Source organism: Rhyacophila brunnea, unplaced genomic scaffold (genome assembly GCF_057557595.1).
Source record: "Rhyacophila brunnea isolate RB1 unplaced genomic scaffold, BYU_Rbru_1.0 scaffold_1, whole genome shotgun sequence".
NCBI lineage: Eukaryota > Metazoa > Arthropoda > Insecta > Trichoptera > Rhyacophilidae > Rhyacophila > Rhyacophila brunnea.
Genome location: NW_028232751.1, coordinates 32,993,972 through 33,020,687, shown reverse-complemented (window position 1 = coordinate 33,020,687; position 26,716 = coordinate 32,993,972). Strand labels below are relative to the sequence as shown.

Here is a 26,716-nt window from a genome sequence, read left to right as displayed (position 1 = left end):
AACTAAAAAAAACCTGGTCACCAATGAGGAAGTTTGAACACAAGCAAATTAAATAAGCCAAGAGAACTTACAGCTATGTACCATCAAATGTAAAAAGTACTTCATTTGAAATATGATTTACTTAACTCTGCAGGGAAAGGTCTGGTGTAACAGAAGCGTAGATAGAAAGAGATTCTCTTGGGTACGCAACGTCTATAAATGCTTCAATGTCCAAGGCATTGGTGATCTGATACGAGTGGCCCAGGATAGAGAAATGTAACGCAGTTTGGTCTCCAACTCCCAAATCTAATTCATAAAGCAAATAATACGTAATATGATAATCACAACTAATTTAATTGATTGGGTATTCATCATTACATGAGTAAACAATTATTTAAATAACTTTTAAGTTTCTTCAAGTGAAGATTGATATCGATTTAAAGATATCGAAAAGTATACATGCTTAATTCTATCAAACATTTGGTCGAAAAAGAGAGAAAATAATGTTTTTATCTATTTTTGTCTATGGTTTAAAATAAAGAATGAAATTTAGAGAAAATAACAAAAATAATTCTTTACATTAATTGGTGTGATTAAAATAATTCATAACATAAGTGCTATAAGTAATATAAGAAATTTAAACTAATTCGATTTGTTTAGGTGTGTTAAATAATGCAGTTGTTCATCAGCCACTTATAAGAAACATTTCAAATCATAAGAAATTACAAAAAAATATTTCTTATATCATGTAGTAACTAATGAGCCAAAGTGAAAAATAATAACTCCTTGTCATTAAGCGTTATCCCTAATATCGTAATATTAATATGTTTTAAGATTAAATTTATCTAAAAGATATGAGTATTGATTTTAGAATATCGTAGGTGTAAAATTGAAAACAATATTAATATGAGATGTAATTGAAAATTCATTCAGTTCAGGTCATAACCCAAAACATATAAATACATACATAGGAATTATATTATTTACTTAGTATTCTTTGAAAACATAATGATTATTAACAATTTACAATGTTGGTGTGACTCCCCAGAACTGGACTTCATTTATAGCCTATATAAGTAAGGTGTCATCTATACACATAAGTGGTATGCCATAATTAGGATTTTATAAAGGGTTTGATAAATGGCACAAGAAAAAAATGTTGTCTACCCATGAGTAATAAAATAAACGAAAATCCATACTATATAATATCCATAAAAAAAAAGAATATTCTTCGCAAGTAGTAAAAAATGATTTAAGGATTTTAGCAGAAAACTAACGAAACAACATTTTTGCTAGATTTCATAATAGTTGAGAATGAATATTTCACAAAGTTTGCAATAAGTAATATTTATTAAAAGAGATATCAAAGTGTAAAAAAATAGAAGATTGTAAGTGATAGAATAAATTATTTTTGAGCATGCTGGATTTGCAGGGTTTTGCAAATAAACATGTTTTTTTAAAAGGCAATACAGAACTATGTATTAAATTAATGTGGTTTTGATAGAATTCTGTAGAAGCATCTAGATAAAATGAATATCTCAATTTTTTATTGTAAATTAGATTTTATTCTCATCCCTTCCTCGAATAAGGACTAAAGATATACATTGGTAGATAATATAATACGATATGTGTGCATGAAATCAACATCTCATACACAACGCAAATACTTTCACAGCACAAAATCGTAGTAGCTATATATACGATGAGAAATAAGTGTACTTGAAAAATCGTAGAGAATTTAATTTACTTTACTCATACACTAGACTTGATTTATTCTGGCGATCATATTTAAAATACGGTTTAATAGTTTGGCAGATAACAAGAAAGAACAGGAAACAACAATAGAGCCAAGGCTGCACCTGCAGTTATAATTGTCAGTCTATAAGGTGTCACTCTGAATTTGCTCATGTGGCAACCCCCAATGTGACATAGTTTATGAATATTATGAAGCATACATAAGCATAAATTGATGTATTGAAAAAAAATTGTGACATAGTTAGCATACGGGTACATTATAAAATATGACTATTTGAAGTAAAAATGCAATAGTGTGTATATTGAGAATTTGAAACATACTTAAAGAAAAATCAAAGTTATTTGTAGAAATAGAATAATCTGATTAATAAAATGAATTTGTCTGAAGAGAAAGTATGTTTTTACAAATACATAATATTTTAGATTTAATATAGCAAACAAAATTTATGGTTTTTTTTTTTACAATTTGTGGTTCAAAAGCTATCAAATATTTTTTTTTAAAAAACTCAATGACCCTTGTTACCACAATATCTTTATGATGGTTTTACGAATAATGGGTGGTGGCCATTTACTTAAAATATTGTTTCCATGTCCTGGAACCATATGCGCAATTCGTAAAACATGTAAATTTTGTCCAGTTGCGGGATTCATTAGCCGCAATCAAAAGGCAAGCAGGTAATCTCTCCTCCATGGTGGGTGCACAATAAATGAATTTTTATTTGCCATATTATTCATTGTTCAGAATTGCTTAAATTTAAATACTAAGATACTAAGTGTTATATCCCTCCAGCGATATTTGTTATTCTCCTGTTTGCACGACTGAAGGAATTGAGGCCCTTGTGTCCTTAATGAATAGTTTATAGGAAAGTATTTTTGTACTATACGCATTGATTCCCAACCTTTATCATGTTAGCACACTTTTACAAATTACCAAATTTCGGAGAACACTGAAAAATACTTATACAATATCTATAAGTATAGATAGAAATATACATTGGCACATTGAAAGATGGTGACAATTTGTTTATAATCATCATCTTTGGTGACTTATGTTGATGGTATGTATGGTAGAAATACAGTTGATTGCGATTTTCAATGAAGTACCTAGCAGTGGCAAAGGGTGGTATTAACATCTCACATAAATAAAACACACAGAACTTTGTCATTCATAACCATTTGTTTTCATTGACTGTAAATTATTGTAGACCGTGTTAGTTAGTTTTTAAAATTCAATTAAATCCTGCATAGTCATAATAGATAATAGTCAAAAAATATTTGTCTATCTATTAAGTATCAACATTTATGCCATAAAATAATACATAATTTTAGATATTTTATAGATGGAAGAATATTTCTTATCTATCGTTTGGTTTAAGCATGGGTAACATGAATTAAAAAAAACTAAACCAATACCATTTATACACTTAATACAATGAAAACAGATAAGTATGACTGACAAAGTTTAGTGTGCACTATTTAGGTCGAATCTTAACAGCCTACCTCCACCCATCACCACTGGTACCTAGTATACATTCTACCAGTCATAGGACAGTTAATGTTGTCAAATAAAATTTATAGTATACAATTCTAAGATAATTAACCAGATAAAAAAATGCTAAATTATCAGAATTTACATGAAGGAAATGGAATGAAATCCTGTGGCATACTGGTTGGGAATCACTGCTCTATAACATTGGTAAAAAATTACAAAACAATAATTTCATCAGTACATAATCTATGGAAATTGATTTTAAATTCCAAATTGGAACAAATTTTAACACAATATAATAATTTTTATCAGAAAAATCTATGGAAATGTTCACAACATTATAAAAATAAAACAAAAAATACAGTATGTATAAATGATTGATAAAAAAAGCAAACAAGAGGCAGGAAAACAATAGTTATTAAGTAATAAAGTAGGTAATAATTGTTAGTAATAATCATAGAATCACTAAATGTACAGAGGTAGATAATCTAATAAGACAACTTCACCGACACAATAATAAAAAAAGCAAATTGTGGATGAAAGGAAAAACAAGAAAGCTGACAAAAAATAGAGAGAGAGAGAATAATTCCACATTTTAGTGATAGTGATGTCATTATAAAAAGCAATGAAGTATTTTAGAAAAATAAACCACACTGAGATCAATTGTTGAAAAATTTACAAACTGCCTCCTGCTTGAATACAATAATTATCATAATACAGTATAACTCTGTTAATTCGAAATCCAATGGATTTTTTTTCTCATAGTGATGAAAAATTAGAAAAAAATAAATATTTTCTAAATAATTTAAAATTGACATCATAATTTTGATAACCTACATTGTTATGTTATCGTCGCTATAGGACTGGTTTGTCGAATATCCGTTTTTGTGGAAATCGACCTTTTAATGCAAAATGATTTTTTGTATCTAAATGGACCAGAACCATCCTTTTCTTTAAATTACATTGTAATGAAAACAGCATTCATATGCTGTAAAAACAACAATTTAAATACCTCCATGTATTTAAATATAGGATAATGAAACTTGTTTTTTGTCTCCTGATTATTTGACATCTGGTCTATTCGACAAACCAATCCTACAGCGACGTTATGTCATGCAAATACACAGTAAAAAAGGAGGTAAACAATATAAGTAATAATTTAATGATTAAAATTAAAAACAAACTAAATCGTTACTATTTCTATTTAAAGCATTTTTTTTTATATCATACATATTTATGTATCAAAAACAGTTTTTAGGGACTAGAAGTGAAAAATAATTCGAATTACGCTGGATTTCGAAATAACAGGGTTTAAGTTAATAATCCAATTATTAATTAAATGTATGCATAACAGAAACAAAAAAAAGGATGAAAAATCAGATCAATAAAATTCACGTTGGCCATCCATAGATTGATAAGATGTCATTCAAACGACATTAGATTAGCGGGAAGAGGTTTCTCAGGTTTGTAGGTGACAGTTTGAAGTTGGGCAGCCCATTGTTGAGCACTTTCTTGGGATCCGGTTCTGAAACATAAAAATTGCATTATAACTAAGAATATAGGGTATGGTTCGACCAGCCGTAGTTTCATCTGTACATCAGGTAAATGACCAAATAGAACTCAACTCAAGGCAACTAACATTCGAGCAGTGAGACTATTTGTCACTGATGTCATACCATTCTTTTTAAATGACAGCTGATAAAATAAATTAATGGGTAAGTATATTTTATAGGTATGAAAATTTTTTGCAGTCATGGCACCAAAATAATGATGTAAAATAATTTTAAGGTTGGTAAATCAATCAACGTAAAAATAAATATGTAAAGAAGTTTACATTTTAGAAAATTACTTATATAAAATGTATATATTACGTTTGAGCATTCTTACAAAAATTGAAGAGGCGACAATGTCATTTTATTTTTTGACATGACATTTTTAAATTGTTTCATATTATTCACATACATTTATATGTTACCGATCAATGGGATTTTGGCTGTGTTGAATAATATTAAGAGCATACATAAATGAAACGGCAAATAATTTTCAACAATAGTTGGGATGAAATTTTGCATTCGTCACCAATCGCCGAGCGGCATTTGAGGTGAGAGCATGTCAATTTTTTTTGTGATGGTGTCGTAGAAATATATTCTTATATCGTGGAAAGATGACTAAAAAACGTTATACCTGTACTCGAACAAGAAAACATGTCAATGAATATATTATTATTATCACTAGGCTTAGAATTTTTAGGTGCTAAAAAATGAATAATAGGTACCTAAAATATGTTATTAAAATTTCATAATTATGTGCTAAAAAACAAAAATAGGTGCTAAAAATTTAAGTAAGTATTACAATAAATCATATATTATATTTTAACACTTTACGGTCCGGCAACGCCACACTGGCGTCCTTCGTGAGCCGAACGTTACGATCCGGCGACGCCAACGTGGTGTTTTCACTTACGCATATCTTTACTGTGATAAATAAATATGAAATTTAATATTTGGTTGCAAGATCTATCGACAGATGGTTGAATGACATGTGCAAGAAGTAAAAGTAAAAAGATGGAAAAAAAAATATTTCGGGGTTTTTACAGAGATGGCGGACGTAATACCATTCAGTATTTTTTTGTACCTATACCATTTTTTTAATTAGTTACAAGCCCGTTTCTAGGCGGGTGAATCACGAGACATAAACAAAAAAGGTAATAAACACTCAATGTTATATTCCAGTGTCGTCACTTCAACTTCGAAATTTAATTGTCGACCCTTTTCAGTGGCAGTCAACTATTTATGAACATGCATTCTTTTTTTAAAAAATGAACGCGATTTTTAGCTATGAAATTGCGTGCTATTTGATATTTTGTCTTTAATGGTTTACTACCCATGAAACGTCCACCATGCTTCATCATCCATGATAGAAATTTTATCTTGAAAATGAGAACAGTGAAAAATGTGAACTTGTATCGCGTTGTCATTTTCTTATTATTGCTTGTGTAACTGCATAAATAATAGCTATTATTATTTATATTTGTTGCAGTAATTTCATTGAAAAAATAATTAATCTAAGTATATTTTAGCTAGGATATATATTTTTTATTAGTTTTATCTCCAAAAACACTGTTTAAATGGAGGACCAATCGTTTTTAGAGGAAAACTATGCGGATTGTATGTCAGATATTCCCAGTGACTGTGAAGATATCGGAGATTTTAGTGATATTGAAACAGACTCATTTGCTCCTTTGAGAACACGCCCATGTACAACATATTTCGCGAGTGATTCTGAGGATCTCCGCCGAGAGAGAACAAGCTATTTGAAGGATTATCAGGAGTAACATTGGACACTGATAATTTAAGTCCTGAAGCTAAATCTAAAAAATGAGTGGACATAACCATGTCGGAGTTAAAAAAGTGGGTCGGGTTGGTGATAATAATGGGAATTGTCAGAAAAGCGACTCAGTCTTATTGGTCGACAAATCCACTTATAGAGACTCCCATATTTTCGAAAACTATGCCACGTAAGCGGTTTTTCAAATATTGCGATATTCACATTTTACTAATAATGAAAAATGAAATTTCACGATTTTTTGTTGAACATAAATTTTGGATCGAGGATATACAGACATCTGAATCAATTGATGTTGCGGAAACGTATGCACCTTCTATATCTTCTGATACAGATTCAATCCATAAAACCAGTTCACCTACTTCATTACAAAGACTCTCTGGCAGTATAAAACTACATCAAATATCTCCGCAATTTTCAGTCACAATCAAATATTTTCGGGGATTTCCGCAACTAATAAACGTTTAAGAAGAAAGTGTGAAGTGTGTTCCTCATATAAACTTCGAAAAGAACCTATTTACATGTCCAAAGAGTGTAAAGTACCTCTACATCTACATATTGGTAATTGCTTTTCTTATCATTTAAAAAAGTGTATTAGTTGTTAGTTCATTTTACATTCATAGATTTCAAATAATTTCAGTTTTAGTGTTTAATTTGTTTTAAATCTACTCGTACACTATATTATTATGTGCCAATAATTATTTCGTGCCTAGCCAGTTATCTAAAGGTATTATCCATAAGATTGAGTGTTCATTCAAATATTTTTGTGGAATATAAGTAGATGTTTGTTTTACAATTTATTGCTCATAGATTTTGTTATATGATTTTTTTATGCACGCCTCTGCAATGTTATTGGTTTGTCTCGATTCTTACAAAAATACCAAATTGTAATAAGCGGTGGGAATGTATATGCGTGCATTTTATTTAATTGAATTTACTCGAAAATATGCACGCCACTGCACTGCCTCTATTGGCTAGGCCTCAGCCATAAAACTCATAAAACCAATAAATCAGTAATAAGTGTTCGTTCGGGAATGAATGTGCATTTATTTTTAAACACTTCACAGTTTGTGTGAAGTCTTTGTTATTTTATTATATTTGATAATCAGAGATATGAGTAGCTAGTGCTAAAAATGAATTGATACGTATTCTATAGCGGTGTAAAACATTTTGTATTTGAATATTTTATTACATTTTTTTAATTAAAATATAATATATTGTGATTGCTTTATATCAATAGGCTGTTTCCTTTACATTATATTTAACAAATTGAACTAATCTAATAACATATAATAAACAATTTACGAAAATTTACAAATTATATACTTTACCTTTATGGAACGCGGGCCAGAGGTTGACAAGTGTTGAATAAATGACACAATTTGATGCATTGATATATTTTAAGTATTTTCTGAAAATTTTATTGAAATATATCAATAGGTTCAAAAGTTATATCATTTTCAACTTCGCGATCGAAATTTGTTGATTTTCATTTAAAAATACCGGATATTGGTGTAGGTACGTCGCGAAAATTCGCGGACCGTATAGTGTTAACAGATTAATTTATTATTTATTCGCAAACAGAAAACGCTTTATTACAATAAATAATAAAATAATGCTTCTAATTTTTGAAAGTGAATCTTTGAGAATTTGATCTTAGCAAATTTGTTATACACGGAAAAACTTCTTTCCACTTCAACAAATGTTATTACTGCGTATGTAAATGAAACTATTTCTGAAGTGGAAAAAATTGAAACATGAGCCATCTGTTGGATTTTCCAAAACAGCTATTATATTCTGCAGCGTTTGAAATACAGTATTTTTATTTAAAACACTATTTAATTTTGTACAAATTTTTATTCCAATTGGTCCAGGAACATTTCTTATTATAGCAGCTGTATTGTTTAAAATATTAATTTGCTCCATTAGTAACTTTGTAGATGATTCTAACATTTCAATTGTGTTTACCAGACGACCATAATTTGAAGTGATGAATACCAATTCATTTTTTATGGAACCTTTTCCCATTATTTCTTTTGCTATTGAAACAGAGTTGGAATCTTCCTCATCAAGCATCTCCATAATTTCTTGTAATTTTCTCCAAATTTGCAGTATAGTAATTTCCTGCACTATGCTAAGTTCCCCACCTAGTTTAACACGAGTTGAGAGGGTAGTGATCGAAATTGAAACATTGTGTTTATGTGAAAATATGTGCTTTAACCTAGAATATGTAAAAATATGTAATTATCTAAAAATATTTAAAAATAGGTGCTAACAAATAGGGCTTAAATATTTCAAAATTGTCTGAAACAGATAGATATTTTTGATATTTTGCTCAAAAAAATATTTAAATACCTAAGAATCCTAAGCCTAATTATTACTAATATAACAATAAACATACCACAAATATTATGACAAATTATGTTCCGTTCGGCACGCATCATTAGCATAATCCGGGCGTCGCATAGTTACAATCTTTTAAGACAATGCCTAAGCTGAGGTATAGGCTTAAGGACCATTGATAATAAAATCTACAGCCTTCACATATGAAATTAATGAATTCGGCAAAATGACAGCTGGAAGTGCTGACAAATAATTACTACCAACGGTCGTCGGAGTGTTACGATTATAATTATTATGTATAATATCCCACTAAGCTTATAGCGCCTGTACACATGCATGAATTTACTTGCACCAATAGAGTGAATTTTAAACTATTGCGATAATAACGGTTTACACGTAAAAGTGATGACTGTCCCTTCAATCTCAGTCTTCAAGAGTAAGCGAGACTCAATGTTATTGTTGTCATTGTATGGTGCTATTTGATAGGTCGTGAAAATCAGTAAACGTCAAAATAAGTCTTCGCCACTATTGTTCTAGCTCCACTGTTCCACTAAATATCGCACACTCCAATTGTCGCATGAAAATTCAGCTTTTGAACTTTTTTTGATCCATGTATGCAATCTTGCAACTTGTATGATAATACATATATACACGTACATGTTATGTGCACGATAACACATACTGTCAGCAGTAAGTCCATGAACGTGTAAACGGGGTATTACGTTGTTGTACATAATGTCAAAAGTATTATCATTGCAACAAACTATATCTGACTTGAAATATTGTTACTTGTTTATTTTTGCCACTATTTCAATTTTATAATTATCAATTTGTACATACATAATTTTGAAAAACACTATATACTTAAATTATACAAAATATATTGTAACCAATAGAAAAAATCTTTTTGAAAAAAGTAAGACACCCGGCAGGAATCGAACCTGTATCTCTTGGGTTTACGCCCCGTCCGTGCATTGCACCCCGGGGACAGTTTTACATTTTTTGCGGAAAAAGGCCGCCGTGTACAAGGCCTCGAAACGCAGAAGTTAATGCTGCAACCCCCATTTTTATTGAAAATGTCGATAGAATGTGTATATTTAAAAAATATTGGCGTTTATTTCAGCCCGATCGGAGGTCGAATGGCAAAGTTAGATGCAAATAATAATTGTATTATCGCAGAATTGCATTATCACAGAATCGCAGTGCTGCCAAATTTTCTAATGAATCCAATTCAAAAAGGCTCAGCGAGACTCACCCTATATGCAATTTTCAGCTCTGATAGATTGCATATAGAGAATCTGATGATTTGGCGTGAACATTTCCATCGCGTTTCCGTGATTTTTATATTCAATCCTTCGCACTCTACAAATTAAATTTAGAATTTTTAATTTTAAAATATTAAACCATTCCACTCCTCGGCAGCCGCGGGTGATACTGCTAGTATATTATGTTTTATGTCATTTTATATATTTTCCCTCCTCTTTAGATAAAACAGTACATAGTACTTTTATAGGAGCTCCATTCTTACCTTTCATGAGCTGTTTTTACACTAAGCCGGAAATGGCGGAGTCTCGTTAACGGTCATGTAAATGTATTTTGATTGAGGACAGTATCTAAAATAAATGAAACTTTATAATAATATGCAAAACATACCTAAATTTGTATATGCAGCTAGTTGTGTGGTTAACAAGGTGAAAGGAATCTGAATGTTCTCCTTCAGGCCATTTTGTGATCCAGCCATCAAGGGTCATCATTTTGCAAGGCTGCCTCTTGAAATCAGCTCTCGAAGAACTGAAGGTAAAAATGGAATCATTATGTAATGGATACAATGGGATAAATACCATGCCATGAAAGAATGGAGGTCATAGCTGGTAGCATGATTGAAAAAATTGAATAATAAAAAGTAATAAACAATTTCTTTTATTCAACAAATAATTCACAAGATTTGAGAGTGTAACATTTTATATATTGAATACACATAAAGCACACTGCCGCGAATCAAGTGGTTATAGATTCAAGTCCCGTCGGGCTCCGTATTGTTTCCAAAAAAGAGATTTTTTCTAGTAGGTACCTATATATCTGAGGTGTTTTCGAATATTGAATAATAAAGTACATATCGTCTTTTAAGAAACAACACCGTGTAAGTCCCCATTTGGCGGTTTTGAGTTTTGAATAACATTCGGTAGGTAAAAAAATCCTACACCGTGTTCCTTCTATGGAAAAATTCTTTTTGAATGAAAAAATGTTTTTTTTTTAACCACATTCCAGTTATATTTTGGTGAGAAAGAGTGTCTAAAAATTGTCAGATATTTTTTTAAACATTCTTTAAACAATTTATTAAAAATTTTATTTTTACGTTTGTTTTACTTTTTTTCACATTAAATTAACACTTTTTTAGAATATTTAAAATTTTATGAAAATTGTCAAATTTTTTGAATGTTTTTCTACATTTTATCACAACAGATATGTAGGTTTATGTTTTAAATTTTACGGAAATAATCTTTTTGGTATGGTAAATTTTTAAAAATTCAATACACAACCCTACATCACAATCTCGTCTCCTTCCGTATTCGTTTGTCGTTTTCATTCATATGTGAGCAGCATACTTTGCACGTCTAGTAGGCCTTTCTTTATTCGCCCTAGATGGTATTGATTGGTAACTAAAATGAAGCTAATAAGTAAAGGCCGGATCTTTCGAGTCTTTAACCGTCAACCCATAAAAAAACACATTAAAATGGTGGACGAATCCAATATCCTAAGGAGACTTTTGCCCAAATGATTCTTAGTATGGATTTCTACAATTAGTCAGTTGTTTTTTCTGGCAGCTCAGGTGCGATGATAATTATTGTAATTAAAATAATCGTCTTGCCAATATTATAATGCGAAGTGTGGCCACTTCAAACGAATTCAAATTCGCAAATCGCAATTAAAAAGATCGCATTACAAAATTGATGTTTTGTTTTATTGCAGGTAAGTAATGGTAAACCATTTTTATAAACTGCGTGTAGAATATGTTTTTCATAATTAAATATCGAATAGCTTTTGCGTACCTACCATTAATATAAATACAAATATTGAAAGATTTTGTCCGCTGACCCGTTTTATGTTCTAAATGTATCATATTGATACCTATTAGTATTACCAAGTGACAATACCGATATCGCAAAAGTACCTACATATCTTTTATTTTGTTAACTGTTAATTCATGGTGGAACTGCATTGTATAATTGTTTAACTTAATAAAACGCAATTTTTTGTAGTACTTGTACCACTTTTAATCAATAAATTAGGACCGGTTTCGTCCGCCTCAGAGGGAAATGAGTTCAGCCTTTATGCCTTCAGTTGAAAATGTCCCTCTGAGGCGGACGAAACCGGTCCTAATTTATTGATTAAAAATGGAATAAGTACTACAAAAAAATGCGTTTTATTAAATTAAACAACAATACCTACATATCGATAAAAAAGTCATATACTTATTTATTTATTTAGATATTTAAGTATTTTGAGGATGCTCTGCCCAATCTGGTCTATTTGATTATAAACTATTGACATTGAAGAATTTCATCAAATTGATCGTAAGAAATTTCCTCTTCAAAATACCAGTGGCGTACGGTCTATAGAATACATATGTAGATGCGAGACATCCCTGAAAATATTCGTTTGAATAATTAAAATACCTACTATTATAATATTGTGTATTGCATAAGCCGTAATTGCATTTTTCTAAAAGGTTTGCAGTATAATATTACTTCAGATTTTCACTTATTGAATAGGTTTATTATAAATATTACGTATTACGTTAATATATTTAGATTTAGAATATTCCAGAGCTACTAATCCGCAATGCCACACACTAAACTACTCACCGTGATTAAATTAGTTATAAGACCTTGAGTAGATAAAATGCATGTTACAGACCTACAAACTTATCTGAAGAATGGGATGGGGGAGCCATTGTTGAAAACTACCCAATCAAGACTCGTAATTGGACAAAATCTGACATTTTTCAAATTTTGACCAATTTTCAAAATGGCGTCCTATGGTAGTTCGTAGTTCCATTTTTGGCCATTCTACAGGTAAGTTTGTAGGTGTGTAACGTTAAAAAAAAGTCCCGCCGTCCCATTTAATACTTCAGATTTTCACTTAGTGATTGTATTGCGTTAATATTTATTGTTGTTTAATTAAAAAAACGCATTTTTTTGTAGTACTTATTCCACTTTTAATCAATAAATTAGGACCGGTTTCGTTCGCATCAGAGGGATATTTTCAACTGAACAAGGGAAGATTCAGTTGAAAATGTCCCTCTGAGGCGGACGAAACCGGTCCTAATTTATTGATTAAAAGTGGAATATGTACTACAAAAAAAAATGGAGCCATTGTCGAAAACTACCCAATCAAGACTAGTAACTGGACAAAATCTGACATTCGAATGAAATTTTCAAAATGGCGTCCTATGGTAATTCGTAGTTCCATTTTGGCAATTCTACAGGTAAGTTTGTAGGTGTGTAATGTTAAAAAAAAGTCCCGCCATCCCATTTAATTCATTGTACGCTAAAGGCGCGCCGATTAGGTGGCCATTCGACATAATTAGCATTATATTTAAATGTTGTTATTAAAAAGTAATTATCTGATATATGATTATATTATGTATTTGATTTAAATACTTACATATTATAAAGTGTAAAGAACTATTCATCACATAAAACGACTAGTACCTAGAATCTAGATACATATTTCATTAAAACACTTTATAATATGTACTTTCGTACTTTTTCCACATTTATTCCATAATGTTGATATTCAACCGATTTTATCCTAATGGACATTTTCAATTGAATAACAGTACAAAATATAGGTAGGTACATATTATTGCATAAAAAGTCAATTAAGTATAGAGGATGTGGGAGTCGATTGTTTACTTGAACTAACTTGTTGGTGATATTTGTCCTTATTTATTAAATGACTGATTTATATACATTAAGAAATAGCGTAACTTCAAAACTGTGAAAAATTTGCTGTGTTTAAAATTCCACATAGGTGTATGTATCAAAAAAGGTTCCCGACCAATGACAAAAACTTGAAGACGATTTTATTGCTTTTGTCGCATGATACGTACAATAAGTCCACAACTTAAAAATGAATTATTTTCCATACGATAGTATGTATCATCATCAGCTGTAGTATATACCAATATTGTATATAAATTTATGTTTACATTTTAGATATAATAGTGCAACCATCTATAATACCGTGGATTTACAAGAATAAAATTACAAAGCAAAGGATAATCTTTGCAATGTGCTTTTAAAACAATATGAACGGCAGGTTTACATAGGTCGTAAGTGCATTTGCTAGTCACGCAGCCTTCGCTATCGAGGCTTGATAATTATATATTATATACTTACACAATATTATATATGTGACATATTATAATATTTATTAATATTATATTTCATCCATTGTTGTTATTTTTAAGTTAATAAGTCAAAAGAATAATATCAACTAAGATTTAATAACAATAAACAAAAATGCAAAATGTACAAAGTGTTTAAAAGTACCTTATATACCTTCTAGAGGAAAGTGGTATAATGGTCCCTATATCTAACGGGTACGAGTGGCAAAAATATTAATCAATAAATTCTAATTGATTTATGTTTTGTACTAGGTATTCTATTAGTCATTATTTACGACCGGGTTATGCCTTCTGGCTTCTTCGTGCACTATGCGCATCACCGATCGTAAATGCACATTGACATAATAAAAGATTGTTAAAACCGTCTTACCTATTAGTAAAGGATCAAGTAAAAAAACAAATTTTGATTATCTGAAGTGTTTGTGAAAACCCGTAATGAATATATTACATACTATTAATACATTCAATAGGTAAGCCCGTTAAAACGTCATTTCCCGTAAACAATGGAACCAGCTAATGTGAAATATCACGAAATATACCTACTCACTAAATAAAAACAAATAAACAATTTTAAGCTATAATCCATAATCGTCAAAACTGAAGTGATCTCGGATTTTAAGAAAATACGTAGATCAGTTAACAAACGCGCAGGTTAAGTTTTTTTTGTTTTTTCTACCATATTACTATAACATCAAATTATAGTTTCATGTGTGAACTCCCAGATTGGATAAAGCAATGAACTATTAGAACCAAGGTCAACTTGTTAAGGCAAATGGTAGGCACTGCAACTGTGTTATACCTATTTATATCTAATATTTTCTTGATAAAATAATTTATTATCAATGGTATTAGGTACTATATATACACAATGTATCAATGTCGACTAATTATGATTGTATCATTTTGATAACTTCCGAAATAAATAATTATATCGGGTTTATATATTTCATTGAAATAATACTATGATATATAATTTATAGTATTAGGGAGTAGCAATTAACAGAAAACGCATGCACTTACATATTTTGCATGATGAATATAAAGTGTTTGAAAATGGCCTATAAAAATGTCAAAAAAACATTACAACATCAGTACCTACCTATATATTAAAATTGAATATCTCAATATGTCCAACCACTTGCTTGAAACACAAAAGTACGATTTGAAGTATCTTTCGTACGAAACTTTTTCTAAAGGGTTTCATTAACCACGTAAGTCCGATATTCCCCATTTTACCTATCCATAAATCCATATAATATAATAATATGTTTTCATATTATATATTTTCGTAGTATCAACATAATATACGAAATCATTCAGATTTGGTACGATTTTAATAATACACTAGCTGTCAGGTCCTTCTCATTATGGGAGCAAGTGTGATTTGTTATTTGATAGTGAAAATAAAAGTAGTTTAGTAGAAATTTTAAACTTTGATTTCAATAATAGGTTTTATAAAAGTGGAATATTATTAAATATTATAGATATTACTATTAACAACTAATTCTTCCACTCTATACGTAAGCGCTTCATTAATTTCTCTAAATAGTATAGTATATCTACTAATAGCAGCGTTTCTATATAATTAAGTATCGATAAAGTCTTTTGCACATATTATCAATATCATTTATTTCATATTTCATTCTACCTACTACATCGTACAACTTATTTTTCTGAAAAACATAGGTTCCATAAATTATTAACGCATTTTTTAATTAAAAAATGTTGTAATATTCGAGTCCGTCCCAAAAAAAAAAGGACTCCAGATGTCCGGTGTCTACTAATAAGTATAAATAATATATACTTATTTTTTACGAACTTATTTCTAAAATGTGCTCAAAAATAACAAAAGTAACTAAATTCAAATTACAATAACATGTGACATACCTAACACAAAAATAACTATGAATGAACAATGAAGTCATTGACTAATCAGGCCTGCTCTGCCCGGCAGTAAATAAAGCTTTTATTATGTCATATGGCTCATATATCACTCAAATACCAGTCAAAACAAATAATAAACTGTGTGACAAGTTGAAATACGATCTTCCCGAATGTAGCTCGTGATAAACATTCCTGTCAAGTTGATAAAAAAAAAACGCCCGACTGAGACTCGGGCTAGTCAGTGTGCGAAGTAAACGCGTACCCGAGTCACACTCGGGATGAACAGTCAAGTGGTTAACTAAACAAAAAAAATAAGTTAAAAGGCATCAATTTTCAATTTTTGAGACGTTTTTTGTTTCCCCTGAAAATTTTAATTAATTGACTTCCGCGCGGTGTTGTTTCTTAAGCGACGATATGTAGCATGATAGTTAGAGTACGCTTCTGTCATGTAGAATCCACAGTATGTTACTATAAATCGACTGGAACGAATACAAAATGGATTCCCAAAGCACATACATTTTAGAGCAGACCGTAATGATTTATATAACACACACAACACTGCAGATTCTATTTTAACCACTGAAGCTTCTAGAAAGTCAGCGTTTTCTATCAGACCAGTATTTTCTTTTATCCCGGTTTAATACAACAGTGCGCGTTGTGATTTCAAGCATCAATAAATCGTAATTAATGTCAGTCTAACATACACAAATAGTCGTAAAAAATCTGTGTCAAGTTCAAAAATGATTATGACCGAACCTAATATTTTATTACGACTCTAAAAATAAATATTCTTCGCCTAAATCTCATAAGTAATCACGAACAAGTTTGCTTCATAGAAAAAATGCTGGCTATGAGCGGAGTGCCGCCATGACAGTGACGAACCGGCACTGGACAAGTGCGTCGATGACAGATGATAAACAGTTCAGTATTCTTAGTCTACTGGCTACCCAAACCATATAAAATTTCGACAAATATTTTATTTACACCCCATTTTTAAATAATATTAGTTTGTTTCGATAATTAATCATGACGCTATACCAGCACTAAACAAAACACATAAAATCAACACCAATGTTCTATGTAATAATATTTTTTTAGCACTTCAAAATTTCAATAATTAAGCTTTTCATGATATTGTCTAAAACATGGGTATACATATAATGGCACATTGCACTTGGAACAGATATATCTTGAATATTTCCGAAACTTATGCATTCGTGATTTCAGTGATGGTTCTCGTTTTTTAATGTCTTCAGTATAATAGGTAGTTATTTGTTTTGATTACGATTCTGTCCATTATAATATTTGAATTCAAAAAATGTTCAAAAAAATCAATTTCTTTAGAGCTATCTGATAAATTTGTGTCCAGAAAAGATATCATCAAATTCGTGAACAACCGGTATGAAAGGCCCAGTAGTCCATGAAGATCGTCAACATTACTATTTACATTTGAATTAGAGGCCGCGGCAGTAGCACTTTCTCATGGGGCACTAGAAGTATCTGAATCATCGTAGTACTCATTTTCAATCAACTCATAATCTGAATCAGGATCATGAATTACTATATAATTTACCAAACTATTAACTGGCGGATAATATACTAGCAGCTAGACGAATGAATGCAACCTCCAAAAGCATTCTTTTGTAAAAATGTTTTGTAAATTCACTTTGATCAATGTAACTTTCGAATATTCTATTTAACAGTTTGTGCACCAAATAATTTTTCAATTACTAAACAACAATATAACATATTATATCGCGAATTCGTATGGTTACAAACACGTCAGTAAAGTGTCATCGGCGCACATGCACTGAGTAGCGATCCAAATTTAAAGTGACCTGATGAGTGATATTTTTTTAATTCGAGACACGCTCCCGAAAAATATTTATTTAAATTAGATAGAACAAAAGTTTAGGCTTAACATCGACAGATGTCATGAGAAGGATGATATTTGAATAAATTAAATTAATATTCGAATTTTTCACTCCTGGGCGAAAGCAGTACTAGACAAATGAAAATCGAAATGTCTTTAGACAGCTGCCGCGCGGATGACCCGCGTGTATAGGCTGACTAAAGTCAGTTGCTGCATAAGAAGGGTTAATTTAAAGTCATGTATATTCAATTTATGCACACTTGCGTATATGATGACTTCAGTCTTGGTAACTGGTCCTGAGACATTTTCAGTCATAGAAAAATACTGGTGCTTTACACCAAACGTAGGGTCCAGTGATACGCCTGATTAAGATCGGGTGTGGTTTGGTGGGTCATCAACTTCAATGTGTTTTCCTTAATGAAAAAAAAAGTATTACTTACGCTTTGAAAGACTTCGGAGAGAAATAGACTAGAGAATTCGCCCAAATCTGCAGCCAATATCTTTGCCATGATGACATAGAAGGTTTGCGACCATCCTTGAGAAGTGTTTTGCGCCTAACCGAGCCTTGGAAACCTCCACTGAAGTCCAGTGGCATTTCACCAGGTAATTCGCCATGACTTAAAAAAAAAATGTATGTACATATTATATTGCCACTGTTAATAAAAGAAGTCCTCATACAGATTATTGGCTACGCAAACACAATATTTGACCGTGGCCAATTTCAACATAATCATTCATATGGAATGCAAAATCAGTCTTAGTCGAAATCTGTCATACATAATCATCGGTTTTATAAACATACTGTATCACTGATAGGGTTTGGTAGTTTGGCAGAAAACAAAAAGAGAGTTGGAGGGGCGCTAGGCGCTGAGCAGAGTCGGTGATAACAACGTAAATAAGAAACACAATTAATCCTGCCTACTTTCTGTGCACGGGAAAAAATAGCATTTTTGTAGCTTGACGGTTAAAACCAGTTCCACTATACAACACAGTATGGGTCTTGGCCACATTCAGGAAACGTCTCAAATGCCCTCCGTCTGGGGCAGGCTCCACTGCCTTAGCCCTTAGGAAGGATGCTGTCTCTTGGTTATACTTTTTTACTTTTATTTTACCATACGGTTTATTGAAGGTTTTTTTGGGGGACTGGGTATCTTCGATACCTTAGACATGGCCTGCCCAATTTTACTATGATTAATCATCTTTCATTAATCTCGAACCAGTTCAAAAAAATATCCTCACAACAACCATTTAGAAACTAAATGTCAGTCATATTTTACCTATTGAGTGATCCAGAACTTAAGATTGATTGAGGAGTAGTTGCTGGCGATTCCAAAAGAGTATCATCAAGCAGATTGACCCTGCTGACAACACTTACATTATTGTCTACCACAGCATCAGGCATCGTGTAGTTTTTATTGATGATACTGGAAAATAAAATCACACAATTATTTTATTTCATAATCCAGTATATATTCTTTTTCTAAATTTATTGAATTTTAATGCCGGCATTTATGTCGATTATATGCAAAGTCGATGTAGAATTGAAAATTCTTCACGAAATTCTATGTCGGAGATCTCGCAAATAGTCATACAGGTATAATACCAAAGATAACATCCTAATTTTGATGATGTCAACTATCATTATGTCAATTAATTATTCTTGGTGGAAATACATTATATTAATTAACAATCGTTATCAATTCATTGCTGGAAGAAGGTCTCAAGTTTTCTCCATTCATCAAGATTCAGAGTCTGTCATTCACCATAGGTAATTTAATAATGTACTAGCTATAAAAATGGTATGCAAATGAAACCAGTCCGGAATGTAATTAAATTATACGGATTAAAGCAGTATGTGTATGTAATTTTATTTTAATTAATGAAATATCTTCCATGCCTATATTATATTACTAACTTCACCTGGGCTCTATATATTATATCATAGTATATCTGTCAATGCAAATCTGCATTTAGCAAAAAGGAATAATATTGTATAGTATGTTTTCCTGAAGTTATTCTATTTTATTTGTACCTATGTGGCACTAAACCCTATAAACTATAAGTATGCCCTAAAACCTGCTGGATAAACAAACCCGTAAAGTTCGGTGGATGCATGTGGCGGCGAATAACTAGGTACGAAGAAGAGTGGATGGAGCTAGGGGAGGCCTTCATCCAGCAGTGGATCGACCCCAGCCAATGATGATAATGACACATAATGAAAACTTTGAGACAAGTTTTCACAAAATTTGTCCAATGTGGGTTAGTTAGTGTTTTAACTATATCCAATTGATTCCTTGTCTATAAGATTGTCATTTTTTAAATTCAATTTCAAGAGTCATGAAATAGCCCTCATCTGTGAAGATTATGTATACAATGGTAGGTAATATAATAACTGTATTATCATACTGATTCAATGAGCAATAAAATCGCCTAGAAACATTTTTTTATGAATCTTTCTAATTTTATAAGACTGATAATTTGAGGATGTTCTCTTTGGCAGACTATGGATGACTACACGCTAATTCAAAGAAACAATAGTGCATATAAAACATTCAAGATTTGTTCTCCCGCAATTCATGTGGGGTTCGAAAGATGGTTAACACCACAGGCATTGAAATTATATAATATTTAAACACATTTTTCTGAATGAGTCCATACACAGGAACCATGCAACAAATATTTGGTATGCCTTTGCAAGACGTATTTATAAAAATTATTCATGCTTGATTATTTATTATACACAGGAACATATAAGTAATTAAGAATATTGCTGCTTTAATTTAGTAGATAGGATTGATGGAATTAATTCCAACGGTGCACACAAAGTAAATGGACAATAGATTTTATAAAAATAATTTATAATTAATAGCTGAGTAAAATCTCCAATTATCCATATAATTCTAAGTCAATGGACCTGTGCAGTTGGCATCATATTATGGGACAATGTTGTCATTGGATCACATTGGTATTGTGTACCTACATATTATTTAAGTAAAAAAAAAAAATATTTGTATCATATTTAAAGACAATATAAAAGTTTTACTGTTCTCTTAACATCTTATCTTCCGTATTTTAATGATGTTTTATGGAGAAACTAAAAAAAACTGTTTCTTGATGTGGTGTCAATGTCAAATTATCGGGAAAGATCATAAAGATTTAACGACAAGTGACCCATACTAGTTAAACAGAAGTGATTGTATGACATGACATGTGAAAGTGATAAAATAGAAAATAATGTTATTGTATAGACCTTCAATTTTTAAAATTACTTATTGAAAATTTCTGAACTAAATCCATAGTACAAATATTTTGAGCCTAACGATTATTGCAAAACCATTATTTTTTAGGCCCATCTCGGTTGTGCGCACACCACATAAATAAAAACGCAATATTTTTAAGATATCCAATAAAAATGCAATTCATTGCAAAAAAAAAAACAACAGAAAATACATCTATAATAGTAATGACTGCGTACAAAACAAAAAATTATCAAATGATATTTTCGAACTAGCCTTTTGTCAAAGGGGAACCAAAAAATTAATTCAAATAATGCATTCATGATAAAAAAAAAAGAAATAAATCATCTATGAATTATCAATTATTATTTTAACAGGTTGTAGTACACTCACCCAGCATTGCCAGACATCTTGTGAAAGTTTCGCGGCAAACTTGTACTACGAAATCTGTCGTGCAAGTGTTTAAACAGAAAAATTTACTTCATATCCACGAAAGACAAGAGATTATCAAAATAATAAACCTTTTTAATTAAATTTCCAAAATAGGATATCCTGTTCGGAAGGTAGAAAGAACTATTGGATATATAATTAATAAATTGTAATAACAAAATATCTTCTAAAAATTTTAAGTAACATTTTTGCAAAAATTGAATTTTGTCCATAAAAGAGATTGTCGTAAAATAAATTGCATATCGAATAATATTATGGTCTCGCACTTATGTAATTTTATGGTAGAAAAACGATTTATATGAAAATGTTTGCTACAGATATAGAAGTATATATGTAGCGTGTTGTAGCAAGATACATAATATGTATTTAAAAGATATAAGAATTTGTATGAAGAGATGATTTTCTTCCAAGCTGGTAACTTAACAATAATTCATAATCTTATTTCAATTACATAAAAATAAGACACCACGTATGTATGTACATATATTATAAACATTGATAGGTTCCAGAATGAACATCTCTATTAGATATATAAAATTTTTACCATTGCCAATACATACAAAGTTAAATGCCCTAAGAAATAATAACTATTTTAAGTGCATTTTTTTTTTTTAAATAAAACAAATTGACTGATTTGTAGATAATGTTATCCAGCTTAGAAGGATAAATGATAATTTATATAAATATATACTTACATTCATAATTATAACAGTTATAATATGTCTCATGTTTATTAATTTAAAAAAAAAATGATTTGGTTGGAAATGAAAATATTGCCAATTGAAACAAATTTGTGACATGTGCATGATAATATTGTCATATTAAAGGTAAAACTCATTAGCTATGTCTACATTTAATCAATTCATTTTAACTTTTTAATTCTGGTTTTAACATCAAATAGTTTTGCGAATGTTTTAGATTGAAAGTGTGTTTATGCACCGCGAAACTCTCTACACTATATTAGTTTTCAATTTTTCAAGGGAAGCAGTAGCGTCATATTTTTATAATGCTGATTTTAATGCAAAGATGCAAACAATTATAGTATTTTTGGCTTATTTGGTGTAAAATTATAGTATAATTTAATATTATACATTTTTCGCGAAATCATCGGTGATGGAGCTACGTGCGCTTTTCACACATTCTTGTAAATTTGTTCCATGTACAGTACAACATGTATAAAAACTCTGCTTACAAGTATTTTTATATTATTAAGCTTTTAAGCAGTCAAAATATACAAATTTTATATTACGCTCTCTGTAGCAAAAAGGTCGAGAATATCTAGATATAAATATTGATATATATATATACAGTCGAACATGGTTATTACGAAGAAGATGGGACCGACTGAATTTGCTCGTTATAATAAGCATTACTCATTATATCGTTATATAACATTTTTCGCGCCATGTTCTATTTAAGCATAGAACATCTAAATGAACCATTCTATTTAAGCATATAACATGAATAGAACCATCGTCAAAATCCCCTAAACAAGCATGGCATTCATAAACTACAAAGAAGTTGTTTATTGTAATGAAGTGCTGTGTCGCCGGCGCTGGTAAGTACCTACTGACTTTACAAAGCTTGGATTTTTTACATGCAATTTTAACCATATGCATGGATACTTTTTCAATGATGTCGGTGAAAACACCAATTAGGTACTTAGACACTTGAAACTTAGAAACTAATGTCATAAACGTAATCCGATCCCGGCGGCATCGGACTAGTTAACGGTTGGATTTTATTGCTTAGGGTCGAAAATATTGTTTTTAAACGATTGACACATTAACAGTTTTGCTCAGTATACCCGAGAAGTAGCTCTTTATAGAAGTGAAGAGAAAATCATAAATTAAAATGTCAACGAATGTTTCCTCATTACATCTGAGATCTCGCTATTTCCGTGATCGTAATAACAAAGTATGACTGTATATAAGTACATTATCTATGTAGATAGTATTAAACTAGAGAATATTTTAGGGAAATCAAATCCACTTTATTAAATCTTTTAAATTTCTAAAACGATTATAATATTTTGAGACTATAATATTAATTTGGTAATGCATAATATGTGTTTAGCTCCAAAGTCTTGAGAATGAGAGAAGTCATAAATGTAAATGAGAATGATTTTGTCCTTACTATTCAACATATTTTAGGGTGGCAATTGTGTATTCCGATGCACAGAATTTGATGAATTGCCCTGATAATACAGTACACTGTCAGTAATCCGCCGTTATTTTTACTAGTTGAAAGTACAAAATCAAGCTCTATAATTTGCCGGTATTCCATTGTCACATTCAGTACTCTGCCGTATTCAGTACTCAGAAGTATACAACGCAGATGAGACGGGTTTATTTTGGAAACTTCTCCTTTGTAAAACATACGTTCATCGCAAAGAAAGTAATGTACCAGGGAGAAAAGTACCCAAGGACCGCATCACAATTATGCTGTACTACAATGCAACTGGGACACACAAACTGAAGCTTTTGTTCATAAGGAAAGCCAGGAATCCTAAGCCATTCAAGAATATCTGCCTCACTGAAAAACTGGTTGTGTCAAGTGATATAGGTACAGTTTAATATTTAGTCAATAAATATGTATAATTTAGTAAATACCTACTTGATTTTGATTATAAAAAAAACCATAATTTGCTAGTACAAATTTCTCAAAAAAACTATTTTTACAAAATACCTGTTTTAATTTTTACCTGGTTTTCGGGGTGGCGGATTAGTGAGAGAGTACTGTAGACTGGTTTATACTTGTATGGAATTAGTATTGGAATATAATAAAGACTAGAGATATTCATCCTTTCAAAAATAAAATAAAAAAACCAAATCTTGTGAAATTGCACATAAAGATGTCACATATGGAAACAGTATCATACAAATAAATCAAGAATCATTCCAACGGCAACAGGCATGAATTGATGACCTTTAGAGTCATAGAACAGAAATGTGTGACGTAAATAATGATGTATTAATAAAAAAAATCACTCACTTCGTTAGTGACCGACATTTCCTGTGACCCGGTAAAAATTTGCATGGGATGGTTGAAGACGGCAATCGCAGAGATCCTGTCCCATTGCGATTGGATGGCGATAGGTTGGATGATGTGCTTGGTGCTTCCCAGACTTTGACAGACTCCTTAGAACCATACGTGCTCGCTGTAGGTGATGGTGGCTCCAATTTTAAAGACAATCTTAAAAGAAAAATACAATAATACATATAAGAATGGTTACTCAGCCACCAGTCTCCATATGAACAATTTATTATACACTGTAGCAGTTACATAAAGGTCTTAGCATTGTTTTGTATTATGAGGGATACAGAGAGGTTGTGTGACTCGGATAGATTTCTGGAGGACAGTTGTGAAGTCGGCTATAGACCTGAATAGTTTGTAGCACCAATTAAGTATTGCATTGTAACTCAGGGGATGTATCTTGCATACAGCGATCATGACCACTTAATATATCAGAAATACTCAGTCATGATAATAGATGACAGTATGGTACAAGGCCAGTTCAATGACCAATCAGAGCTCACCCTTGGCCCAGCCAATCAACACTCCAGAAGGGCGATTCACGAATGAAGCAGTGAAAAACTCCTCACTGAACCGCTTTAACTAATGCACGTAAAATTTTTAGTTTTACAGGAGATATTGTGTGTATAGAGCTTCGAACAAAACGGATACGTGCGAGTGAGAAAGCATTCAGCATGCTTATACCTCATGTCCATGCGTTAGAGTAAGATAGAAAGTAAACATGTCGTGACGGAACTCTTGTCAATTTCATGGAAATTAAATAACATTTTTATCCATTTTGGTAATGACTTCATATTTAATCAGTACTTACCGTTAATGTTGCATTATTAAACCATTCATTGTTGAAGTACGTAGCCAATTAATCTTTAAACAAGCTAGTTACGTCTCCAATGTAACAATATTACAACAGGGAATTTCCGTTGTATTTTGTAAACAAACATGTGTGTTTGTGTATTACAAAATCACAATAAATATTTAAATGAAGATTTAAACACAAAATAACACTTTCAACAGTAATAGTTATGTAAAAGACAAAACACAATAGATGTACATATAGCTTTCTACAATATTAGGTATGTTGACATTAGATCTGACGTTTACCGTTAGCGCCAACGCATGTACCTAGCTCAACTCACCCGCAGTGGACAGCGGCGGTTGACTTTTAGTATGCTACAGTGGAGTAAGTTTGCGTAATGTTTGCGCAACTGATCACTTGTGCTTCATAGTGTCTTATTCAGGAATTGCCGTCCAGCTGGGAGACTATTAGTCACTGGTGTCATATCATTATTTTCAAATTTCATGTCAATTCTACATGATAGTTTATTAATAGATAATTAACTAAAAATATTGACCACTGACTTTATGTTTAACACAAAAAATATCAATTTTAGACTACTAAATTTTCTACACATCTGTAAACCTTTTATCTTACTCTAGCGCAGAGATTATAAGTGTGCCGAATACTTTCTCACTCACACTTATCCATCGTTTTTGTTCAGGCCTTGATTAATACAGTTGAAATTATAATTTATCAAAAAAATGTCTCAAATTGCAAACTTCGTATTTTTCCGCTAGGTGCCTCTGGTAGGTAGAAGCCTCCCCCTTAATACGAATTCCACAAGACCGATAATCGAAAAAAAAAATTTGTTAACACATTTGTTTGGCATTCGTTTGCAAAATACGCACGTAAAATACCATAGTTATGGACAATATGCAAAGGTGTAATCTTTCAAAGCATGACCCATTTCATTCACTGAAGTAGATAAAACAATGATCTCAAGGACAGACCATGTCAAACTGTATACAAAAAAAACTTCCAAATTCAATAGTCTCGGAAATAGTCGATCACTGTATCTCTATAGGTAAATGCTAAATTCAGTTAAAGTATGAAATAATACTTAGAGACAGATGGC

At 31.1% G+C, this 26,716-nt stretch overlaps 1 protein-coding gene across 1 annotated transcript in view; it reads right to left on the bottom strand.

Annotated features, from left to right (window-relative positions):
* Positions 1–2,609: 2,609 nt before the first annotated feature.
* The window catches only part of RalGPS (Ral GEF with PH domain and SH3 binding motif), a 45,756-nt gene continuing 21,649 nt past the window's right edge, over positions 2,610–26,716 (bottom strand). Inside the window, exons 7-11 of the mRNA XM_085943173.1 lie at positions 24,762–24,962; positions 19,359–19,505; positions 18,522–18,698; positions 10,565–10,702; positions 2,610–4,748 (exon numbers count right to left, since the gene is read on the bottom strand). Coding sequence (XP_085799299.1) covers positions 4,646–4,748; positions 10,565–10,702; positions 18,522–18,698; positions 19,359–19,505; positions 24,762–24,962 — 766 coding nt within the window. The 3' untranslated portion in view covers positions 2,610–4,645. The remainder of the gene's footprint in view (positions 4,749–10,564; positions 10,703–18,521; positions 18,699–19,358; positions 19,506–24,761; positions 24,963–26,716) is intronic.